This window comes from Lissotriton vulgaris, chromosome 3_1 (assembly GCF_964263255.1).
Source record: "Lissotriton vulgaris chromosome 3_1, aLisVul1.2, whole genome shotgun sequence".
Lineage (NCBI taxonomy): Eukaryota > Metazoa > Chordata > Amphibia > Caudata > Salamandridae > Lissotriton > Lissotriton vulgaris.
In genome coordinates this window covers 732,465,719-732,486,500 of record NC_141689.1, presented here as the reverse complement: position 1 = coordinate 732,486,500, position 20,782 = coordinate 732,465,719, and the positions used below count along the sequence as shown (strand labels likewise).

The 20,782-nt window shown below is 44.3% G+C and overlaps 1 protein-coding gene across 2 annotated transcripts in view; it reads right to left on the bottom strand.

Moving 5' to 3' along the window:
* AP3S1 (adaptor related protein complex 3 subunit sigma 1) overlaps positions 1-20,782 on the bottom strand; it is a 149,520-nt gene that overhangs the window by 57,231 nt on the left and 71,507 nt on the right. For both annotated transcript variants that reach the window (XM_086961057.1, XM_086961058.1), the window contains exon 4: positions 11,148-11,219. In XM_086961057.1, the coding sequence (XP_086817183.1) occupies positions 11,148-11,219 (72 nt within the window). The remainder of the gene's footprint in view (positions 1-11,147; positions 11,220-20,782) is intronic.

Here is a 20,782-nt window from a genome sequence, read left to right as displayed (position 1 = left end):
TTAGAAATCCATTGCCTTCGCGGTCAGGCCATATTTTCGGTGATAGAACACCTGAACCTTCGGTTTGCAAACTAAACTTTCGTCTGCAATAATAATGTCAATTTTCTTTCAAGTGAACATGGCACATATGAAACAAAACATGAAGAAGAGACCCTGGCTGTCAGACCCTGGCAGAGGTACACCCACCCTATTTAGAGATACTTAGCTCCCTGGTGGGGGCTGCAGTGGTGGCGCCCCCCTTCATATTGCGGAAAGTTTGCAGACTTCATGTTTAAAGCGCCAATTTGGCAAACTTTTTTGTTTAGAGAAAAACAACTCCTAAAAACTATAGTTTGTTTTCTCTAAATAAAAATAAGTAAATGGTCCTGACAAGCATTGAGTTTTCTCACTGTATCATCAGCCTTCTTCAGCCAGGATAGCTTGATTCCAGTGGCGTAGGTAGCACGGGACTCACATCTGTGTTTTGCTGTTCACCCTATGTGGGAAGGGTATGCCCAGACGTGGGTCCCGTGCTCACTACGCCACTGGAGTCAAGCTATCCTGGCTGAAGACGGCTGATAGCTAGAAACCGGTCCTAGGATGCTTGATTCTGGTCCAGGGAAGACATGGCTTGGCAGTTCGGTCTGGACTGTTCCCATGAGGCACAGGGTCAAGACTGATTTGCATATGGCCATGTCTGAACTGGGGTGGCTGGGTGAGCAAAATACCGATGGATTAAACCCAGATCTGTGACTTGGGGTGAATGTTTTGCCATTGTGCAACATTCCGTCCATCATCTTGTGTGTTTTGCTCATAAGTTTTTAGCCATGCAGCACATTATCCCCAATAACATGCCCACCTGTTCCAACATTACACTGGTAGGACCTCACCTTCCAAACTGCTTGTGCACTTTAGTGAGATTACCTTGAATATTGTTTGCAGTGAGGCCTTCTTTGCTGCATTGTGTGCACACATAACTAACATTTTTGTCTAGGGTGATGTGTGTATTCATTGGAGAGATCTCATTCAGAGTATTATATGCAGTCACTGGTAGGACCTACTTTCCGTACTGCTTGTGTGCGTTAGTTAGATTACCTTGAATATTGTTTGCACTGACTGCCTTCTCTGCTGCACTGTGTGAAGTCACTAGTGAGACTTCACCTGGACTGTTGTGTGCCCTTCTTACTGAGACCTCATGTGTACTCTCTGCATGCACGAGCAAGGTTTCACCAGTATTGTGAACACTCACTAAAGATACTTCACCAAGAGGACAGTGCACAATCTTTTGTGAAACCTTGCCTCCCAGCACTGTCTCCACACAAAGATGGCGCCAACGTAAGGGGACTTTTTGCACGAATTTGCACAGCACTCCCCTGGACGGTTGTGTGCGCTTTTAACTGAGTTTTGGATTACAAGACGATTGTAAACACTCGTGAGTGGGACCTCCTTTTAAGTAGTGTCTACACTTACAAGTTAAAACTCATGACTGGGTTATTTAAGTGTATCACATGGGCGGTTGTCTTGCACGAAGTTGTGCAAAACATTGCGTCGATTTACTTGTCCTAACAAGGCCAAGAAGACACAAAGTAAACTAATATGAGCATTTGTAAACTCAGCCTCAGCGTGAACAGTATCCTGGCGCTGATAAAGCAGACGTTTGTTCGACCTCGGAAGGATGAATGGCTGAGTTGCCCCCGATGACATCATGATTTGTGCCCTGCGGTGTGAACTGTCTCCCGGGCGCCAGCATCTAAATAAGGCCGCTCCACACATCTAAATGAGGTGGGAACCACATAGACGGCGGACGAGGCCTACAACATTTTTTGTCAGACTTCTTGGACACCTGTGTCCTCTAAATTTATTTCGAACCCTCTGCAGTAACAGGGTCATTCTTCTGCTTCAAGGCACTTAGATGACGTGATCATTCGACAAAACAGAACCCAACGGAGCACTAAACCAGCAGAAACGTGCACTAGTGAAAAGCGCTGTCTCACAATTATTAAGAGCTTTTGATTGGTGAAGGGAAAGGGGGAGATAATAGACTGCACTTGGAACAGAAACAGAATTCGATATTTGTGAACAAGAGATCAAATATATGCATAATGAGATTGAAACTTTGCAAAAGAATCAATATTTTAGTGTGTGCGAGTTGTACTTCAGGTAGCTTCCAAGGTCCCTCGAGAGGCACGGTTAAATGTGAGAACGCTGAAGTGAGGCTGGTAACGATTGACATATTCTGTGGGAATCCCCAGAATGGTGGGAATTCTGGTGGAAAAATAACAGAATGATTAATTGTTCGCTTTCTCTACCTGGCCGGAGCAGGAGTGCTCAAAGCTCATCAGCACCAAAACTGATCCGTATAGAGCTAATTACCCCGGGCTTAAAGCAATGGAATGAGACTTCCGCTACGACTCTAGAAGAGAAATGTGTTTAATGCTTTCCTCAAGGACATATGCTGGGCCATATTTCTGAAGAGCCTGGTGGAATATTCCAAAGAGCAGTGGGTGTGAAAGAAACAACCCGGATGCAGGCTCGAAAAGAGTGGTGCGCGTGCTGTAATAAATGCAGCTGGCATCGTGGCCGCCGATGCACGCAAAAGTGAAAGCCGCGTCGCAGTAACCCAATCCACGATGAGGAATGCAGCGCGCTGCTGCTCGCTCCTGAGAGCCTTAGGCCGTGGAAGTTAACTTTTGGAAGAAAGGCAGGACATTGGCCATTTGTGTGCTTTCATTACTGAAAGCAACACGCAAAAGCAAATAGAAAATGTGGGAGTTAACCATCTCCCACGGAGAAGTTTAGGAACTGTGTGGAGTGCTCACAAGAAGCCTCCCATAGAGCAGCGCATGCACGCTGTGCTAGGCTCGACCTAAAAAGACCACAATGCTCATCAACTATACATTTTCATCACAAAACTGTACATTTTGTAGACCTTACATAGTCCCAACCTATTATTGCCCGAAGAGGGGGAAGGCAGCTTTTATTGGCTAGAGGAATCTTCAAACCTTTGAAATGCATTGGCAGCATTCTTCCAGGTAAGCCGTTGCTGTTTTTCCACTTTTTAACTCTAGGCAGATCAGCAGATTTGCAGAGGTAACAGGCCTGTCCGAGGCTTTTGTGGTGCATGGATGAAAACATCCCATGATGCCCCTCTGGACACTTCATTCTCCATATATCAAAAATGCCCCCAGGGAAAGCGGAAAACAAAGCAGCTTCAGAATTTTGATATCTGGCTCCATCTAGTCGCGACTGTGTTAGATGCCACATTATTAACAAACAGTGCAGGTTTGCTTTTGAAATCACATACAGAGCATGAGTGTTAAGTCATGAAAAGCATATGACCCTCAAATGTGCAAGCCTGGTGCATAGTTTCCCATCCCCTTATGACAGCTGTGAAGGGTAAAGCTAGGAACTGGAGGCCGGTGCCTGTCTTGGGAGAACAAAAAATAGACTAGTCTCTGATGAACCCAACATTTCTCCTCATCTTCCCTATCCATTCTATAAGACAGCGAATGGCACTCACGCGCACAACCCTTAATTTGTATATCCCGCCCTCCCCTTCTCCATGCTCAGTCACTGAGTTTTGGGATAGAATGCCTGATTTAAGAAGTGAGAACAGGAGTGGTGTGGCAAAGGAAGTGGAAGTCACCCGGCTTCTTCACCCTACTTCTTCCTTACTTTAGTGCTGAATACAAAGTCTATGGAATAGTATTGAATTGAAACATGTTCATTTTACTTCACAACATATCTTCATCAATATTGATCGATAGACCAGAACATATATTTTCTTTAACAGTGTCACTATGAAAAGAATCTGTGCAGGACCTGGTTTAAAAGAGAGAAAAGCTGGAACTATTTTTTAAAAGGAAACAATATATGAATTTACTAAATACCCTTCTGAGACAAAAGCGGATATAAGTTTCAGTTCTGAATACTGATGTGCAGATGGAATCTGTATTTAATTTCCTCTCATACATTCTTCAAGCTCAAGACAACCAAGATCGACAAAGAAGCACATGGCACAATCTGTAAGGCTAATTTGGGGAGGAAGGAGTACCTCATGAATCTCAGGCTCACGTTCATTATTTTGGGAATTTTAGCAAAAACAAATGGTGCAAAATCTATGGCACCTGGAAATGGATACACAGGAGTATTGCTTCGGTTAAAATGAGAACAGCCTGTTTCTCACTTTTAAAGCGCATTTAATTATTTAGAAGCGTTAAAATGGAAGTAACTGTGATAAATATAGGTAAACAACCTGTTGACAAATTCTATTTTCTATCTTAGTTGTAAGAAGCAATCTCTCACAAAGGATCCACTGAACACTTCCTTTGGTCATTACTAGAGATCCCGGGAGTCAGAAATCAAATCTTTTATGTAGCAGGCTACAGTGTCCTTAGTCATTACTATAGATTCTTAGTGTCCAACATATATCTTTTTTAAAGCAGAGTACAGCAGATTAAGTGTAAGTGTGGGCGATAAACTCCGCTCCGCCAGCGGAGTGTGCAGAGTTTTGTCACCGCGCTCTGCTTGGAATGTGAAGTTTGGCAAAAAAAACTCTGCTGACCGCAGCAAAGCAGAGTTTATCGGCGAGTCCACAATACATAGCCGTTCCGAACCTAGCACTAAACTGCACAGATAGCTCTTCCCTCAGGAGCAGCAAGACGTAACTGCCTAGAGCGCCTCCACCAATAACCACAAGTAACTCAGGGAATGAGGCCCCTTGCTCAACCATTCAGACTGCAGAGACCTAGAGATGGGTTTCTCTCCTGCGCATGACAACGTAGCCTCAGTCAGTATGAGCCCCGGCTCAGGTGATAGGCAGAGGGTGGGCACAGCTGGAGCTCTGACAGGTAATCACTCCACTCTGGTAAATAATAAAGCGCCCACACTGGAGGCTGCCATGGCACAGACCGCTCAAGTCGGGGAGAGCAGATTTTGCAGATGTTGCCATTTCAGGGGCCGGGCATCAGAACAAGACTCGGAGACTGTGAGCTGAGAGCACCACAACGGCAGCACCTCTTCATCTCACCTCAGCTCCAGCTTACAGAGGAACAACCTATCTGCCCCAGGCACAGCCTGTGAGATGCCACTGGCTGCCAAGTGAGCAAGCCGCGGAAGGACCCACCGTCAGGGGGAGTTAAGCTGAGGAGGGGCTGCAGTGCAGAGACCGAGTCAAGAAGGGAGCCAAAGGGCAGAGCAGAGACCCCTGAGGGCAAGAAAAAGGAAAACCAGACAATGCGATCACTAAGTACTTCATAATCATAAACCGGCTATTCATCATGCAAATCCCGTGTCGCAGCTGACTTCTATATTGTATTTTAATGCTCTTAAAGTAACATCAGAAGAGAAATCCAATTTACTGCTGCCGAAAGTCATTCCCTTAAAAGTGCTATGAAAGCTTGCCATTTACTTTTCTCTCCCTAAAACTAAAGGACGTATATATCCGATGGAGACATCACTTTCTTAAATAAACTGAAATGTGTAGATACATTAAAATTGTCGTTAAGCCAACATTAATGACTGCGGACGGTAGATGAATACTGCTGCCTGCCTTGCGTTAGAAGTACTGTGGATAGAGTAAGGGAGATGCACCCCCTGAGTGTGCTGTAAAATCAGTTAAAACACCTATGATTATGGACCTTGATTTCCAGTAAATGTCTGGAGGAAGCATTATTAAAAGACCTTGGATTCACCAATGACCTCGCCACCTGCAGAGGTGGTGTTCTTTTCATATATACGCCAAATTGTATTCCAGTATGCAGTGCAGGACATTCGAATCCGTAACGTTTTGGCAATAGCAAAACTTTTAATTCCATAAACCAGGTCAGTAAAGGATAAATATGATCTGGTAAATAAACTGTATAGACAAGAATATGGAGTCCCGATGCTCAAATCTCAATTCAAGCAGCCGGATCAGTGTTACAGATCCGTAGCATCCCCAGGGATCTGCATAGAACTACATCTGAAGGCGAGTTTTTGCTCAGCGAAATGTGCTTTGGAGGGAGCACCGTGTGAGGATTGGACCTGAAGTCGAGCGAGTGTTATAGGAAGAGGGAAAACTGTGTGTGTGACATGAATAGTCAGTAGAAGGTGCCTGAAAATGAGAATGCGCTCAGTGAGGCGGGAACAGAATGACACTAGGCATGAGGGCCCATGATGAGGGGAATGAGGTCTAGGGGTGAGTGTGAGTTTCTTGAACAAGAGACCCAGTGTGAGTGAGGGTGCACGCTATAAAGAGAGAATTGCATGTGATGTGTGCACTTTCTGGTGAAAAAATACCATGCCTTTTAAAGAGTGGGTCCTACTCTTCTGAGGTTTCCGGTACCGCCGCAGAATTTGGCGGAGTTTCACTCCGCGAGCTCCGCCCAGGACTAATTAGGTAGTCACTAGAGGTCCTTAGAGTCAGCCATATGTCCTTGCTGTAAACATGCTGCTGTGCCGTAGGCCGTTACTAGAGGTCTCATGAGTCAGAAGTAAATCTTTTCTAGTGAAGGGTGCAATACTGGGGACAGGTACTAGGTCTCTGCTGTCAGACATATGTTCTTGCTGCAAGTAAACTGCAATGCCTTACGTTGTTAATAGAATTCCATGGAGTGAGACACAAATCCTTTTCTGAAGCAGGGTGTAGTACCTTGGACTTTTACTAGAGGTTGCTTGTGTCAGACATATTTCTTTCCTGGTATTAGGCTAGCAGTACCTCGTGCAGCTGCATTAGTTCCAGAGATATATGTCCGTGCTGTAGAATGTTGCACTACTTAGGCAGGTGCTGGATGTCTCTGTTATGCTATGTGTATCTGTAAAATTCACTATCACCCGGAAGAGTATCCTGGAGCTGAACAGGTGTGTGTGCGCGAGTAGGAGTCCTACATATCAGTGGGGTCTGGATGGGTGGTGGAAGGAGATACGACTGTTCAGGTACTTGGGGCCTAAGTTGTGTAGCGTCCTGAAGACTTGTGTGAGAAGTTTGAAATGAAAGTGTTTGTGTATTGGGAACCAGTGGAGCTACCTGAGGTGTGGGCTCTGGACTCAGACAGAAATCCTTTCTAAAGCAGACTACCTGGAGTCAGACACAAATATTTTTCTGTAACTATCTGTAATACCTCAGGTCATTAGTGGAGATAGGCAAAAATATTCTTTTAAGAAGCGTGCAGTATCGTGGGGCATTATTAGACGTCACTGAAGAGAGAGATAAATCCTTTTCTGTAACAGATTGCAGTAATTTAGGTCTTTACTAGAGGTTCTTGGAGTCAAAAACATCTTTTCTGATGCAGGGTGAAGTAACAAGGGCGGTTACTAGAGGTCTGTCGAGCAAAGCATATGGTGTTACTATAATGAGAGTGCAATATCATTGTCATTATTAGAGATCCTTGGAGTCAGAAACACATCTTTTGTGAAGCAAGATACTTGGGAGTGAGACACACATCTTTTTTCTGAAGAAAGGAGACGTACCTCAGGCTGTTACTAAAGGTCCATGAAGCCAGATATATGTCCTTCCCATATTCAGGCTGCAATACCTTAAAGAGTCACTCGAGGTCCCAACAGTATCCAATAGTGCCCCTTCAAACTAGGAACACCAGAGCATTATGAAAGGAACAGATGCTCTTGAATATCTTTTGTTGAAAGTGGAAAGAAATTGGTAAAAAGTTGACTCTGTTTTTGTTTTCAGCAGCAGGGTCTCAGAGAGGGTGTGACTTCTACATATATTTACATATTCACTTACACAAGCCTAGCCATGTTTGCTCCTTTACTATGTCCTACATAAGGTCGATGCAGCTGGGCTGTGATGATCTAGTCGTTATCATGGCATTAAATCCACTCATATGTTCTGTAAGAAGTCAGAACCCTAACATTCATAGGACCAGGCACTAGTATATAGAAATAAGTTCTGTATCTTAATATTCCTCATGCCCTCAGTGACAACATTTTATTAGGTCGAGCCTGAAACAGCGCTTGCGCTGTTCTGGCGAAGGCTTCATGTAAGTGCTTTTGAAATCTCACCTCACGCTCGCACATGCTAGTGCGTGTGCTTTTTGTTTTGTCCCAGGCTATTGGCCTTTGCATGTGTCTTTTTAACAAAGACAGAACGCAATTGGGCAAAGGCAGCGGCATTGCTCCGCCCATGGCCTATTGATTGCGGTTACCCGCACGGGCGCCATGTGTCTTGAATTATCGTGCACAGATGCGTGCGCGATAATTCAAAACACATGTCTTGGTGTGGCGACCGCGTGCGCGCACACACCAGCAGCTCCCGCATCTCGTTTCGTCCCCGTGTCCACCACTCCTCCCCTTTCTAGTCATTGCTTGTTAAATTCCTTTTACCACGCGCACCACTCCCGGGCTTGTTCTCGGTTTCCTCGGACTCTGATCTTCTCTGCCCCGCATTCCTCTCTCGCCATTTGTCTGTGTTGTTCCTCCATCCCTCTAAAGCGGTCTTTGTTTTCTTCGTCTCCCTGAAGCTGTCTCTTTATTATTCTGTCACCACCGCATGAAACCTCAAACAATTGATCCAGTACAGTACAATACCCTCCCCGTGGTCTACCGTGTTTGCGTTTCATGTCTCTCTCGGTCCCTCTCTCTTCAGACCTGCAGCAGAGTGGAAGGAAATCTCCCGTTATATGCAGCACCTCGTGGCTTAAAGCATGCCTCACTACACGCTACATTAGTAGCATTTGTTTACAATGGAATTGAGTGCCTGTCCATTCGAGTCACTTGGTGAAGTTCAGGGTGATGTCATGTGCTGATATTCATCAAAGCCTCAGCGTGAGAGGACAACAGGCCAGATTTAGCTCTCCACATTGGCTATGGCAGCTCACTCCAAGAGGGCCTTCTCATTTGTCGAGACATGCACACTTACTCCTACCTGTTTCGACAGTGATGAATTGTAAACATTATTACAGAGGGAGTGAATAGAGAGCAAAAACATGAGGTAACTATACAAAACGGTAGAAGGGAAGAGAAAGGAAAGGTGGGTTTACTTATTTATTTATTTTTTGGGTGTTTTGTAAAGTGCTGCAATGTGACCTTGTGCTCATCTTCAGGCCGCTAACTTGTTTCATGGACAGTGTTCTGCTGAAGAGGAGACTAGTTTTCTTGTTAGTGGGCCAAACTAAGTATAAAGTGGGGCAGACTTCTTCTACTCCAGTCCTCATTCCTTTATCCCTCTGCAAAGGTCTGGTCGGGCTCACATCCCTTAGCACCTTGGGTTATTGACCCAGGTACTTGACCAGCCTTTTGGGTGATCTAACAGGTGAACAATCAAATTTGAATAAAGGTTGAAGTAAGGGTGAACTAACAAGGTACCACTGATATCCGTGCCCATTTCCATAGTTCTGGCACTTGTTATACAGCTTTATGTGTTTACGTTTATATTTGCAACTCTTTGAAACTAATCCTGTCACCTGTGCTTCTGGTGAGGTGGAACATGGAATATGTTTCCATCAACAATTATCAGTGGGCCTTGCACTCATCTGCTGTTCTCCACCGCAGGGCTGTTGGTCTTGTACTGGCGGTCGCCAGGACAGGCTCCGGGGTGCATTATTTCTGCTTATCGTGCTGCCAAGGATGAAGGGCCACATGCGATTACCCTTAACCAGCAGGCCCTGTTGATGGCCCTGATTATCAAGCGTGCAAATCTGGAAGCGTCTGGACTGTACCACTGCGCTTTGGGGTACACAGTGACTGTCACCAAAAGGAAGCCAGGACACCAATTATCAGGCAGCGTCTAGCCGCTGTCCCTGCTGGGTTCAGAGCCGGTCTCTGGTGCCACCTCGTGTCACTGCCTGCGTGACTGGATTCTAATAGGGCGACTTCATTGCCGTGCAGTTCCTTTCTGTGGGCCATTGTTTACTGCTTGTATTTTTTGCAGCTTCAAGAGTGCAGACTTGGCGTAGTGGCATTAAAAGAGCTTTACGTGGACAACAGATTAGGGTATACAAGGTCACATGGGGAGAGAATGTTGTTAGAGCTGCCGACTAAGGATCTGGAGAAGCGGGTTTGAGTTGCGGCGTCTGCTCTACACCTTGTGATTCTGGGCAAATCACTCAATCTTACTGTGCCTACAAATAATAAAAAGCATTGGCATAGCCAATAGGTCTCGCCTTTGGGACCTTATAAGTGTTTAGATATGCAACAGTTGATGTTGTTGCACCAAGGATATTGTTCTGCATAACTAAATAATACTTATAAGGTTCCAAAAGCGAGACCTATTGACTATGCCAATGCTTGTTTTCTTTTAGCCGGGCTGCTACCATGCACATTTGCACATGCATGTTATAAATCAATCAGCTTATGTTGAGCTGCTACTTTCAGGTATCAGGTTCTTGAAGGTCGTAGCTAAAATGTAGTACCGGTTTCCACATGAATTCCAAAATGACGTGGAATTTCGTAAGAGCACTTTACTAAGCACACCATCCATCGCAAGCTAGACAGAAGATTCCAAAGCTGGCAGCACATTTCTCTTAGAGCAATCCATGCCAGACAAGACATCACTTTCAGGAAATGGACAGCAGAGCTAGTCACAGAAACACAGTTTTCCTGGACATCAGAAGTGGAATTCATTCAAACAAAACAGTGCGAGATCGAACACCTGGGTGGGATAAACAAAAGAGTAGCAAAGAAGACCATCATATCGACAGCAGGGACCTGCGATAGTAACCATCCAATCATGAGCAAAGGACTGAACCAAAGCCCACTTTAAATATATACTAAAGTGTTGAAAATGGGTCTGCAATAAACAGCTAACTCTGCCAGATAGACCTAATAAACATTTCAGCATAAAATTGTACCGACAGTTTTTCGAAGAGGCAAGAGATAAAACGAACTAATGTGCAAAGGAATCTATTTCTTCCCTATCACACCCACGCTTGGGAAATATAAATGTCGAGCACACCGAAACTTACGCATTACAAGTGAAGCCATAACACCAATATTTCTGAGACTTCAAAAAACTGAATAGGAAAATACTCCAATTTTTAAGTATTTGTAAGATTACATTCAGCTCGGCCCGTTTCCTGGCTGTGTTTATTCAATAGTTTAAACGTTCTTGTGGACAAATTCAGTCACTTTACAGGATGTTATCAATAGCCAGGGTTGAAATCCGAAGCCCACAAGGATGACATTGTTAACCGCTGAACATTTGGTTCAATTGATACCACAGATCTCTTCAGTACCTTGTCAACATGGAAAATGAGGTCCAGCTCGCAGACGTTTTCAAAACATTTGTCTAAAGTTTCAACGAATACCTGCGGAGAGAAGGAGAAAATGTAGATCAAAGTTGAAAACCAAAAGAACATTAAACGTGGCCTGAAACCTGAATACAAAGCCGAGTAGCAAGAAGCACAGGATGCAAACATTACATTAAAATATGTGGGCCCCGTGTGCTTCATAAACAGTACAGTAAAAAATTAATAAAGTCAAAAAGGACATAAAGCATTTAGAACAGTGAAAACGAACAGATTAGTACTTAAGTCTTTAACATGTAAATACGATTGATAAACGTTTATCCTTGCAATCTTTAACCTATCAGTTGAATATAACTTTCATTACTTGGCTTAAATTATATAAGCCGAGTAATGAAAGTTCAATTCTGTGTAATTTCATTAAATATGTCACTCTGTACTTCAAAAATTTCATTTTGGCACGTTTACATACAGATTTCTTTTCCACCAGCACAAACGAACCATTACAAATATTATTAGTCCACTGGACAACCAGAAATTATATGACAACGAAATAGGTAAGCTGGGAGGATGATGAGATAAGTGTATCCTACAAGATAACAACTGCATGTTTTACTGCATCAGATACCAATGTTTCTGAGATGGACACTTTAATTGGCAGTAAAAAAAAATAACAATTATTTCCAAAACCCGTAGGTCTTGCCTATAAATCCAACTGGCTTACCCAATGCTTTAAAAAAAAGTATAAGACCGCCTTGTGCAGCAGCCACCTTCGAATTCATTTTCTTATGCTTTTATAAAATCCATTCAAAAACAGCAGTAATGGATGCATGCAGTGAGCAATGAAGTTAAAAGACAAGAAAGCAATTCGATCAGGAGTAAGACCACTGACCCTATGAAACGGAGCAGCATAGCAAACACCACAACACAAGCCTGCTGCTACACAGAAGATGTCAGAAATGACCAAGCAATGCTTCAAACCACAGGAATGGAAATGGAGAACCAGTAGAGGGGAAGTGGAAAATGACGGCTTCAAAGCCTCCCAGAGTAGATAACACCAGCTCATCCGAGAAACCAAGAGGAAGACTCTAGTCCAACAAATAAACGCCATCGCCAACAGCAGCAAATAAATATTTGCAATCATCAAAAACTTCACCACATCCCCAGCTGTGATGGGAAACATCAACCCATAATAAGATCTGTGCAAAGACCTCTCAAACTTCTTCTGCAGCAAAATCTCAACTATATATAGCAACTTCCCGCAGCAACCAGACCCTTGACCTTCTCCAGAAGCCTCCCAGTGATAAAGGAAGTGAACATAATTAGAACATGGGACACCAGCCCGGGGGAACTCCTACCCCACCACGCCTTCAACAAAGGAGCATTCACAATCAGCGAGGTTCTCACTCCTATCCTCAACATTTCCATCAACACAGCTACCATCCCGGAACCATGGAAAACATGTAGCCATAAGCTCCCTCCTAAAGAATACTTCGGCTGGTCCAATCAAACTCGCCAATTACTGACTGATAGCCCTCGTTTTCTACCCAACCAAAGTCCTGGAAAAAAGTCATCAACAAGAGTCTCTCAGACCACTTTGCTAAACACCAGCTTCTCAACATCATACAATCAGGTCTCAGACCAAACCACACCAACGTAAACCGCCCTTATAGCAGCAATGGATGACATCCGGATGATCCTCGAGGGGGATACTGCAGCCTTCATTCGTCTAGACCTATCAGAAGCCTTCAGCACACTCTCCCACCCCATCCTAATCCAAAGACTGACGAAGCAGGCATCCTCAAATGGATCTGTTCCTTCCTCAGGAAAAACTCAAACCGTCCACATGCCCACCTACGCCTCTGAAACACAAGTCTTATTTGCAGAGTCCCACGTGGCTTCTCACTCAGCCCAACAGTCTTCAACGACTACATGACATGCTGGCCGATGTCCTATGAGCTCACAACATAAACATCCTCACTTATACTGGCAACACACAATTGATACTGTCTGTTGTAACCTGCTGCTCAGCCAGTGTGAGTGTGGTGTGGATGATGCTGTGGAATGTTGGATGAGTGAGACTGTCAGTTGGAGGATGCGCTGAGCAGCAAGAAGGCTGCTCCTGGTGGGGCTCTCTGTACCTTTTATTTGGAACCATATACTTGAATAAATACTATCTTAAGTTACCCTGGAACCGGATCCTAGTTTCATTACAACACTGTCCCTCTCTGACAAAACACCAAACACAGAAAAGGAGTTCACCAAATGCACGACAGAAGCAGCCACTTGGATGAAATCCATTTGCCTCAAATTGAGCTTGGACAAGACTGAGGTGGTAGTCTTCAGGAATAACGACTTGCCAAGGGACTCCACCTAGTGGACCATAGACCTTAGACCCACCCCCACCCCTATGCCCTGCACCCAAGCGAAAAACCTCAGAATCGTCATAGACAACATTCTGGACATGACCCCCACAAGTCAACACAGTGGTCTGGGCCTGCTTCAACACAGCAAGGATGCTGAAGAAACTCTTCAATACAATATCCCAAGCCCTCATATCACCAGCAGATTAGACTATGGAAACATGTTGTACACAGTGACTACTAAACAGCTCACAAGACTGCAAACCTTCCAAAACATAGAAGCCAGACTAGTCCTCAATCTCCCACGCCGAGCCCACATCACACCACACCTTAGGAAACTCCACTGGTACCCGATATACAAGTGCACACGCACACAAACCTCTCACCCACACCTACAAAGCTCTCCACAACACTTGCCCTGCCCACCTGAACAGCAGCATTCACTTACTCCAACCACCCAGACACCTTCACTCTGCCAGTCTCTTAACTAGCCCACACCACACTCATACACACCAGCAGAGCAGGGGGCCATGCCACTTCATACCTGGCCCGAAAGGCTGGAACAACCTCCAAACATACATCAAAGTCTCCTCCTTTCTTCTTGGCTTCCGCAAGAAGCTGAAGACCTGGCTTTTCGAGTAAGCCATACAGAACAAAATCTTTGAGGAGGGCCCAAGGGCAAGTTTAACGACTACCCAGGTACATGCCCCAGTAACAATGTCTAAACACCCAGTGATACCTGGTAGTCAAGGGAGTGAGTTAATCGTCTGGAATCACAATGTAAGTGCAGTACAAATAACACCCAAAGGAACACACCATGCACGTTTTTCAAATATAGAATTGGCCACGTTAGGGCTCAAGGACATTTGGAAAAATTCCCATCAGAAGCCATACTGTACTGCCCTCTTTTGCATCATTTGGGATCTCCTTTGTCCAGGAGACAAACAAAACGGCCGGTCAGACGTTACCGTAGCCGAGATGGATATGTGAGAGGAGAGTATCACACAATTTAGTGGCGACTGAAAAAAGCAGTATGAAGTAGAAGGGGTGAAAAAGTGAGTGATTATAAAATTAGGTGAACTGGGTAGAAAAAGAAAGATTTATTAGTGTCTCCCAGTCCCTAAGATTAAAAGACAAGTGCAAATGCGGTTTTAGAAATAATATCCGCACTCAGTAGGGGTCGACATGTTTCTGCATTAGGTGAAAAAGATTTTTCATGCATTCCTCAGGACCAGATATTTCAAGACTACTGCTTTTAGTGAAAAATAATTATTAAAAGATATCACCTGCATAGGCCAGGTTGTGTGCTCAACCAAGTACTGTTATCGCACCGCATCAAAACATAGGATCCAAGGAGAAAAACAAAGAAAAACAAAATGGGAGAACATGAGTATGTCATTTTCCCGCGGTTTTATGAAATGGTATCAAGTTAAACCTGAGTTATATGGCACCGGATCCATACATCATGGGAAACAAATTCCATTACAAACACTCACCCATGAATGATGGTTGAGGAGCTTCACCCCACTTGGCTGCGGCTCAGGTATGAGGAGCACCGCTCTAAAATTAAAAGAATTGAATAGAGAGAAAGAGAGAAAAGAGGCAATCATTGCTCTATCCATGAGATTATAAATGGATTTTAGTGTGTGAACATTCATTGTCTTTGCCGATCGTATAGACTAGTCTTTAGGCCACGTTTCAAAAAGTAAAATTTGCCTGCCTATAATGTGTTTGATGTTATACATCTTGTATACCCATAGGTTAAAGCGAAGTCTGCAGGGATCGGTATAGGGAGACAAACTGCGCAATGTGATGACACATCAATTGATATTGTTTGGCGGTTTTTTAGACGTGTCCAACATGATCTAGTCGTGCGCATTGCTTACCTATCTGTCGGTGTCTCCCGACAGTCATCCGAGCTGTCTGGGGGGGCACCGGTTGTGTGACTCGCGTTGTGTTTTATGCGGTTGTTTCTAAGGACCGAGTCACATGACCAGCTGCACTCACGTGATCACTCTGTATGTCAGGAAATGTAGTTCCGGGTACGGAGTGTTGTAGTTCTAATCGATTGCTGGCGCTAGTCCCACTTATTGCGAGATGTGATGTAAAAATGTATATGCTACAGGGACACCAACAAATACCCGTATGAGACATTACTTGTTCCGCATAGTGATCAGTTTTTGATATGTATCGTAAGAACTGAATGGTGCGTTGGTTTTTATAGGGACATCCATGGTATAGGCTCATTAAGTCCCGCCTTGTCGCTGTTCAATCTGTATACCCATTTTTGTTCAATTTTGAACAGAAAACGGCTGGCGTCTGGACAGGATTCTGGAATCGGTGGTTGTTCTAAAACCGTCCAATGGAAATCATTGGGACTGTGTCCCTTTTCTAGGAAATGTGCGGTTAGGCGAGTTGCTTGTTTACGGCACCGCACTGTGCTTTTATGCTCTTGGATTCTCGTCCTGACCTTACTAGTTGTCATGCCAACGTATCGAAGTTTGCACGGACAGGTTATTAAATAAATCAGGTTGCTGCTATTGCAATTGGTGAACTTTGTCTGAGTCCAAGGTCTGTTAGTCCCTATGCCTACACTCGTAGATTTGCAAGTTTGGGGGCATACGGAGCATGCCCCACAGGGGTGATGGCCTTGAACCGGAGGCAAGTCCCAAAGTGTGCCCACCTGTCTGGGTTCCTTGTTACGTGGGCGAGTATGGACTAGCTGGTCTTTGAGGTTTTGTCCTCTTTTGTATGCAAAGAGAGGTAAGGGAATGTCATCACCTCCAGTTTTCAAGATTGACCAATGTTTTTTCACAATCTTTTGGACTTGATTGGATCTGGTGTTAAATGTATTGACAAAAGTGATACGGTTGGTTTTTTCTTTAGGTGGATGTGTCTCAAGCAGGGAATCCCTATTGTTGTTTGATGCCCTCTTTTTGGATAGGCGAATGATCTTCTTTGGATAGTTCTTTTCGCTCAGCTGTTGTTCCAAATTTTGCGAATGATTCTTGAAGGCTTCTTTGTTGGAGCAGTTCCTTTGCACTCTCAGAAACTGGCCAAATGGTAAGTTGTCTCTTAGGGCACGTGGGTGACAACTATCATATCTTAAGAGGGCATTTCGAGCCATGGGCTTGCGGTAGAGTTCAGACTCCAGGCCATTGGGAGTTGCATTGACTCTCAAGTCCAGGAATGCCAGTGTTGTTCGACTGAATTCAATAGTGAATCTCAAATATGTATTCCTGGTGTTCAGCCACGCATGGAAGGAAATTAGATCTTCTTCTGTCCCCCGCCATACCACCAGAATATCATCTATATATCGCTTCCACACATGTAGCGATAATAGATAGGGGTTGGCAGGTGTAAGGATCTCCTGTTGTTCGAAGTTATGAACATACAGATTCGCTAGGCTCGGCGCGAAGACACTACCCATGCTAGTCCCGGATGTTTGGAGGTAGGTAGTGTCTTCGAAGCGAAAGTAGTTTTCTTTCATAGCGATTTCTGCAAGGGTCATGATGAATCATGTTGGCATAATGGATTGATGGTCACTTTGATCAAGGAGACTTCCCACAACTTCCAGCGTTTCGGTTTGCGGAATGGAAGTGTAAAGTGACTCGACATCAAACGATACTAGTATGTCAGTGCTGATGTTGAATTGTATGTTTGGAAGGAGTCTCAAAACGTCCTTCGTGTCCTGAAGGTACGTAGGCATGGCTTTGACCATAGGATTTAAAAAGTGATCAACAAAGGTCGAAAGTGGCTCTAATATTGAACCAATCCCAGAGATGATGGGCCTCCCTGGTGGTGGTCTCTGTTGTTTGTGAACCTTCGGTAGGCAATAGAAATAAGGTATGGTTGGATGGCTCGTGAGGAGATATTGTCCTTCCTGTGGCGTAATCCAGCCCTCAGTGGTCGCTTCTTCCACTAAGTTACCTATTTTTACTTTAAGTCTCTCAGTTGGATCTTCCGTTAGGGGAAGGTAAGATCTGCGATCGCTCAATTGTCTCAGACATTCATTCCTGTATGTCTCAGTGTCCAGAATCACAATAGCCCCGCCCTTATCGGCTGACTTAATGATTATGTGTTCATTGGATGCTAATGAGCGCAAAGCCGATTGTTCATCTCTTGAAAGATTCATAAAGGATCTGTTTTCGGTTTGATAGAGATGCTTTATATCATTCTCTACTGCTGTTTCAAAAGTTAAGACCTTTGGGGGTAATCCGACACTTGGTGGGTTGAATGTGGAAGGCTTTTTTAGACCAGTGTTCTTGTCCGCCATAGGTGATTCCATATTCACTGGTTTCAGGAAAAAATAATGTAGTCTTATTTTTCTGAACAGTTTGGCTAATTTCACCTGTGCTACGAAGGGATCCCTTCGTAGCACAGGAGTAGAGAATGATATAAAGCATCTCTATCAAACCGAAAACAGACCCTTTATGAATCTTTCAAGAGATGAACTATCGGCTTTGCGCTCATTAGCATCCAATGAACACATAATCATTAAGCCAGCCGATAAGGGCGGGGCTATTGTGATTCTGGACACTGAGACATACAGGAATGAATGTCTGAGACAATTGAGCGATCACAGATCTTACCTTCCCCTAACGGAAGATCCAACTGAGAGACTTAAAGTAAAAATAGGTAACTTAGTGGAAGAAGCGACCACTGAGGGCTGGATTACGCCACAGGAAGGACAATATCTCCTCACGAGCCATCCAACCATACCTTTTTTCTATTGCCTACCGAAGGTTCACAAACCACAGAGACCACCACCAGGGAGGCCCATCATCTCGGGGATTGGTTCAATATTAGAGCCACTTTCGACCTTTGTTGATCACTTTTTAAATCCTATGGTCAAAGCCATGCCTACGTACCTTCAGGACACGAAGGACGTTTTGAGACTCCTTCCAAACATACAATTCAACATCAACACTGACATACTAGTATCGTTTGATGTCAAGTCACTTTACACTTCCATTCCGCAAACCGAAACGCTGGAAGTTGTGGGAAGTCTCCTTGATCAAAGTGACCATCAATCCATTACGCCAACACGATTCATCATGACCCTTGCAGAAATCGCTATGAAAGAAAACTACTTTCGCTTCGAAGACACTACCTACCTACAAACATCCGGGACTAGCATGGGTAGTGTCTTCGCGCCGAGCCTAGCGAATCTGTATGTTCATAACTTCGAACAACAGGAGATCCTTACACCTGCCAACCCCTATCTATTATCGCAACATGTGTGGAAGCGATATATAGATGATATTCTGGTGGTATGGCGGGGGACAGAAGAAGATCTAATTTCCTTCCATGCGTGGCTGAACACCAGGAATACATATTTGAGATTCACTATTGAATTCAGTCCAACAACACTGGCATTCCAGGACTTGAGAATCAATGCAACTCCCAATGGCCTGGAGTCTGAACTCTACCGCAAGCCCATGGCTCGAAATGCCCTCTTAAGATATGATAGTTGTCACCCACGTGCCCTGAGAGACAACTTACCATTTGGCCAGTTTCTGAGAGTGCAAAGGAACTGCTCCAACAAAGAAGCCTTCAAGAATCATTCGCAAAATTTGGAACAACAGCTGAGCGAAAAGAACTATCCAAAGAAGATCATTCGCCTATCCAAAAAGAGGGCATCAAACAACAATAGGGATTCCCTGCTTGAGACACATCCACCTAAAGAAAAAACCAACCGTATCACTTTTGTCAATACATTTAACACCAGATCCAATCAAGTCCAAAAGATTGTGAAAAAACATTGGTCAATCTTGAAAACTGGAGGTGATGACATTCCCTTACCTCTCTTTGCATACAAAAGAAGACAAAACCTCAAAGACCAGCTAGTCCATACTCGCCCACGTAACAAGGAACCCAGACAGGTGGGCACACTTTGGGACTTGCCTCCGGTTCAAGGCCATCACCCCTGTGGGGCATGCTCCGTATGCCCCCAAACTTGCAAATCTACGAGTGTAGACATAGGGACTAACAGACCTTGGACTCAGACAAAGTTCACCAATTGCAATAGCAGCAACCTGATTTATTTAATAACCTGTCCGTGCAAACTTCGATACGTTGGCATGACAACTAGGAAGGTCAGGACGAGAATCCAAGAGCATAAAAGCACAGTGCGGTGCCGTAAACAAGCAACTCGCCTAACCGCACATTTCCTAGAAAAGGGACACAGTCCCAATGATTTCCATTGGACGGTTTTAGAACAACCACCGATTCCAGAATCCTGTCCAGACGCCAGCGGTTTTCTGTTCAAAATTGAACAAAAATGGGTATACAGATTGAACAGCGACAAGGCGGGACTTAATGAGCCTATACCATGGATGTCCCTATAAAAACCAACGCACCATTCAGTTCTTACGATACATATCAAAAACTGATCACTATGCGGAACAAGTAATGTCTCATACGGGTATTTGTTGGTGTCCCTGTAGCATATACATTTTTACATCACATCTCACAATAAGTGGGACTAGCGCCAGCAATCGATTAGAACTACAACACTCCGTACCCGGAACTACATTTCCCGACATACAGAGTGATCACGTGAGTGCAGCTGGTCATGTGACTCGGTCCTTAGAAACAACTGCATAAAACACAACGCGAGTCACACAACCGGTGCCCCCCCAGACAGCTCGGATGACTGTCGGGAGACACCGACGGATAGGTAAGCAATGCGCACGACTAGATCATGTTGGACACGTCTAAAAAACGCCAAACAATATCAATTGATGTGTCATCACATTGCGCAGTTTGTCTCCCTATACCGATCCCTGCAGACTTCGCTTTAACCTATGGGTATACAAGATATATAACATCAAACACATTACAGGCAGGCAAATTTTACTTTTTGAAACGTGGCTTAAAGACTAGTCTATACGATCGGCAAAGACAATGAATGTTCACACACTAAAATCCATATATAATCTCATGGATAGAGCAATGATTGCCTCTTTTCTCTCTTTCTATCTATTCAATTCTTTTAATTTTAGAGCGGTGCTCCTCATACCTGAGCCGCCGCCAGGTGGGGTGAAGCTCCTCAACCATCATTCATGGGTGAGTGTTTGTAATGGAATTTGTTTCCCATGATGTATGGATCCGGTGCCATATAACTCAGGTTTAACTTGATACCATTTCATAAAACCGCGGGAAAATGACATACTCATGTTCTCCCATTTTGTTTTTCTTTGTTTTTCTCCTTGGATCCTATGTTTTGATGCGGTGCGATAACAGTACTTGGTTGAGCAC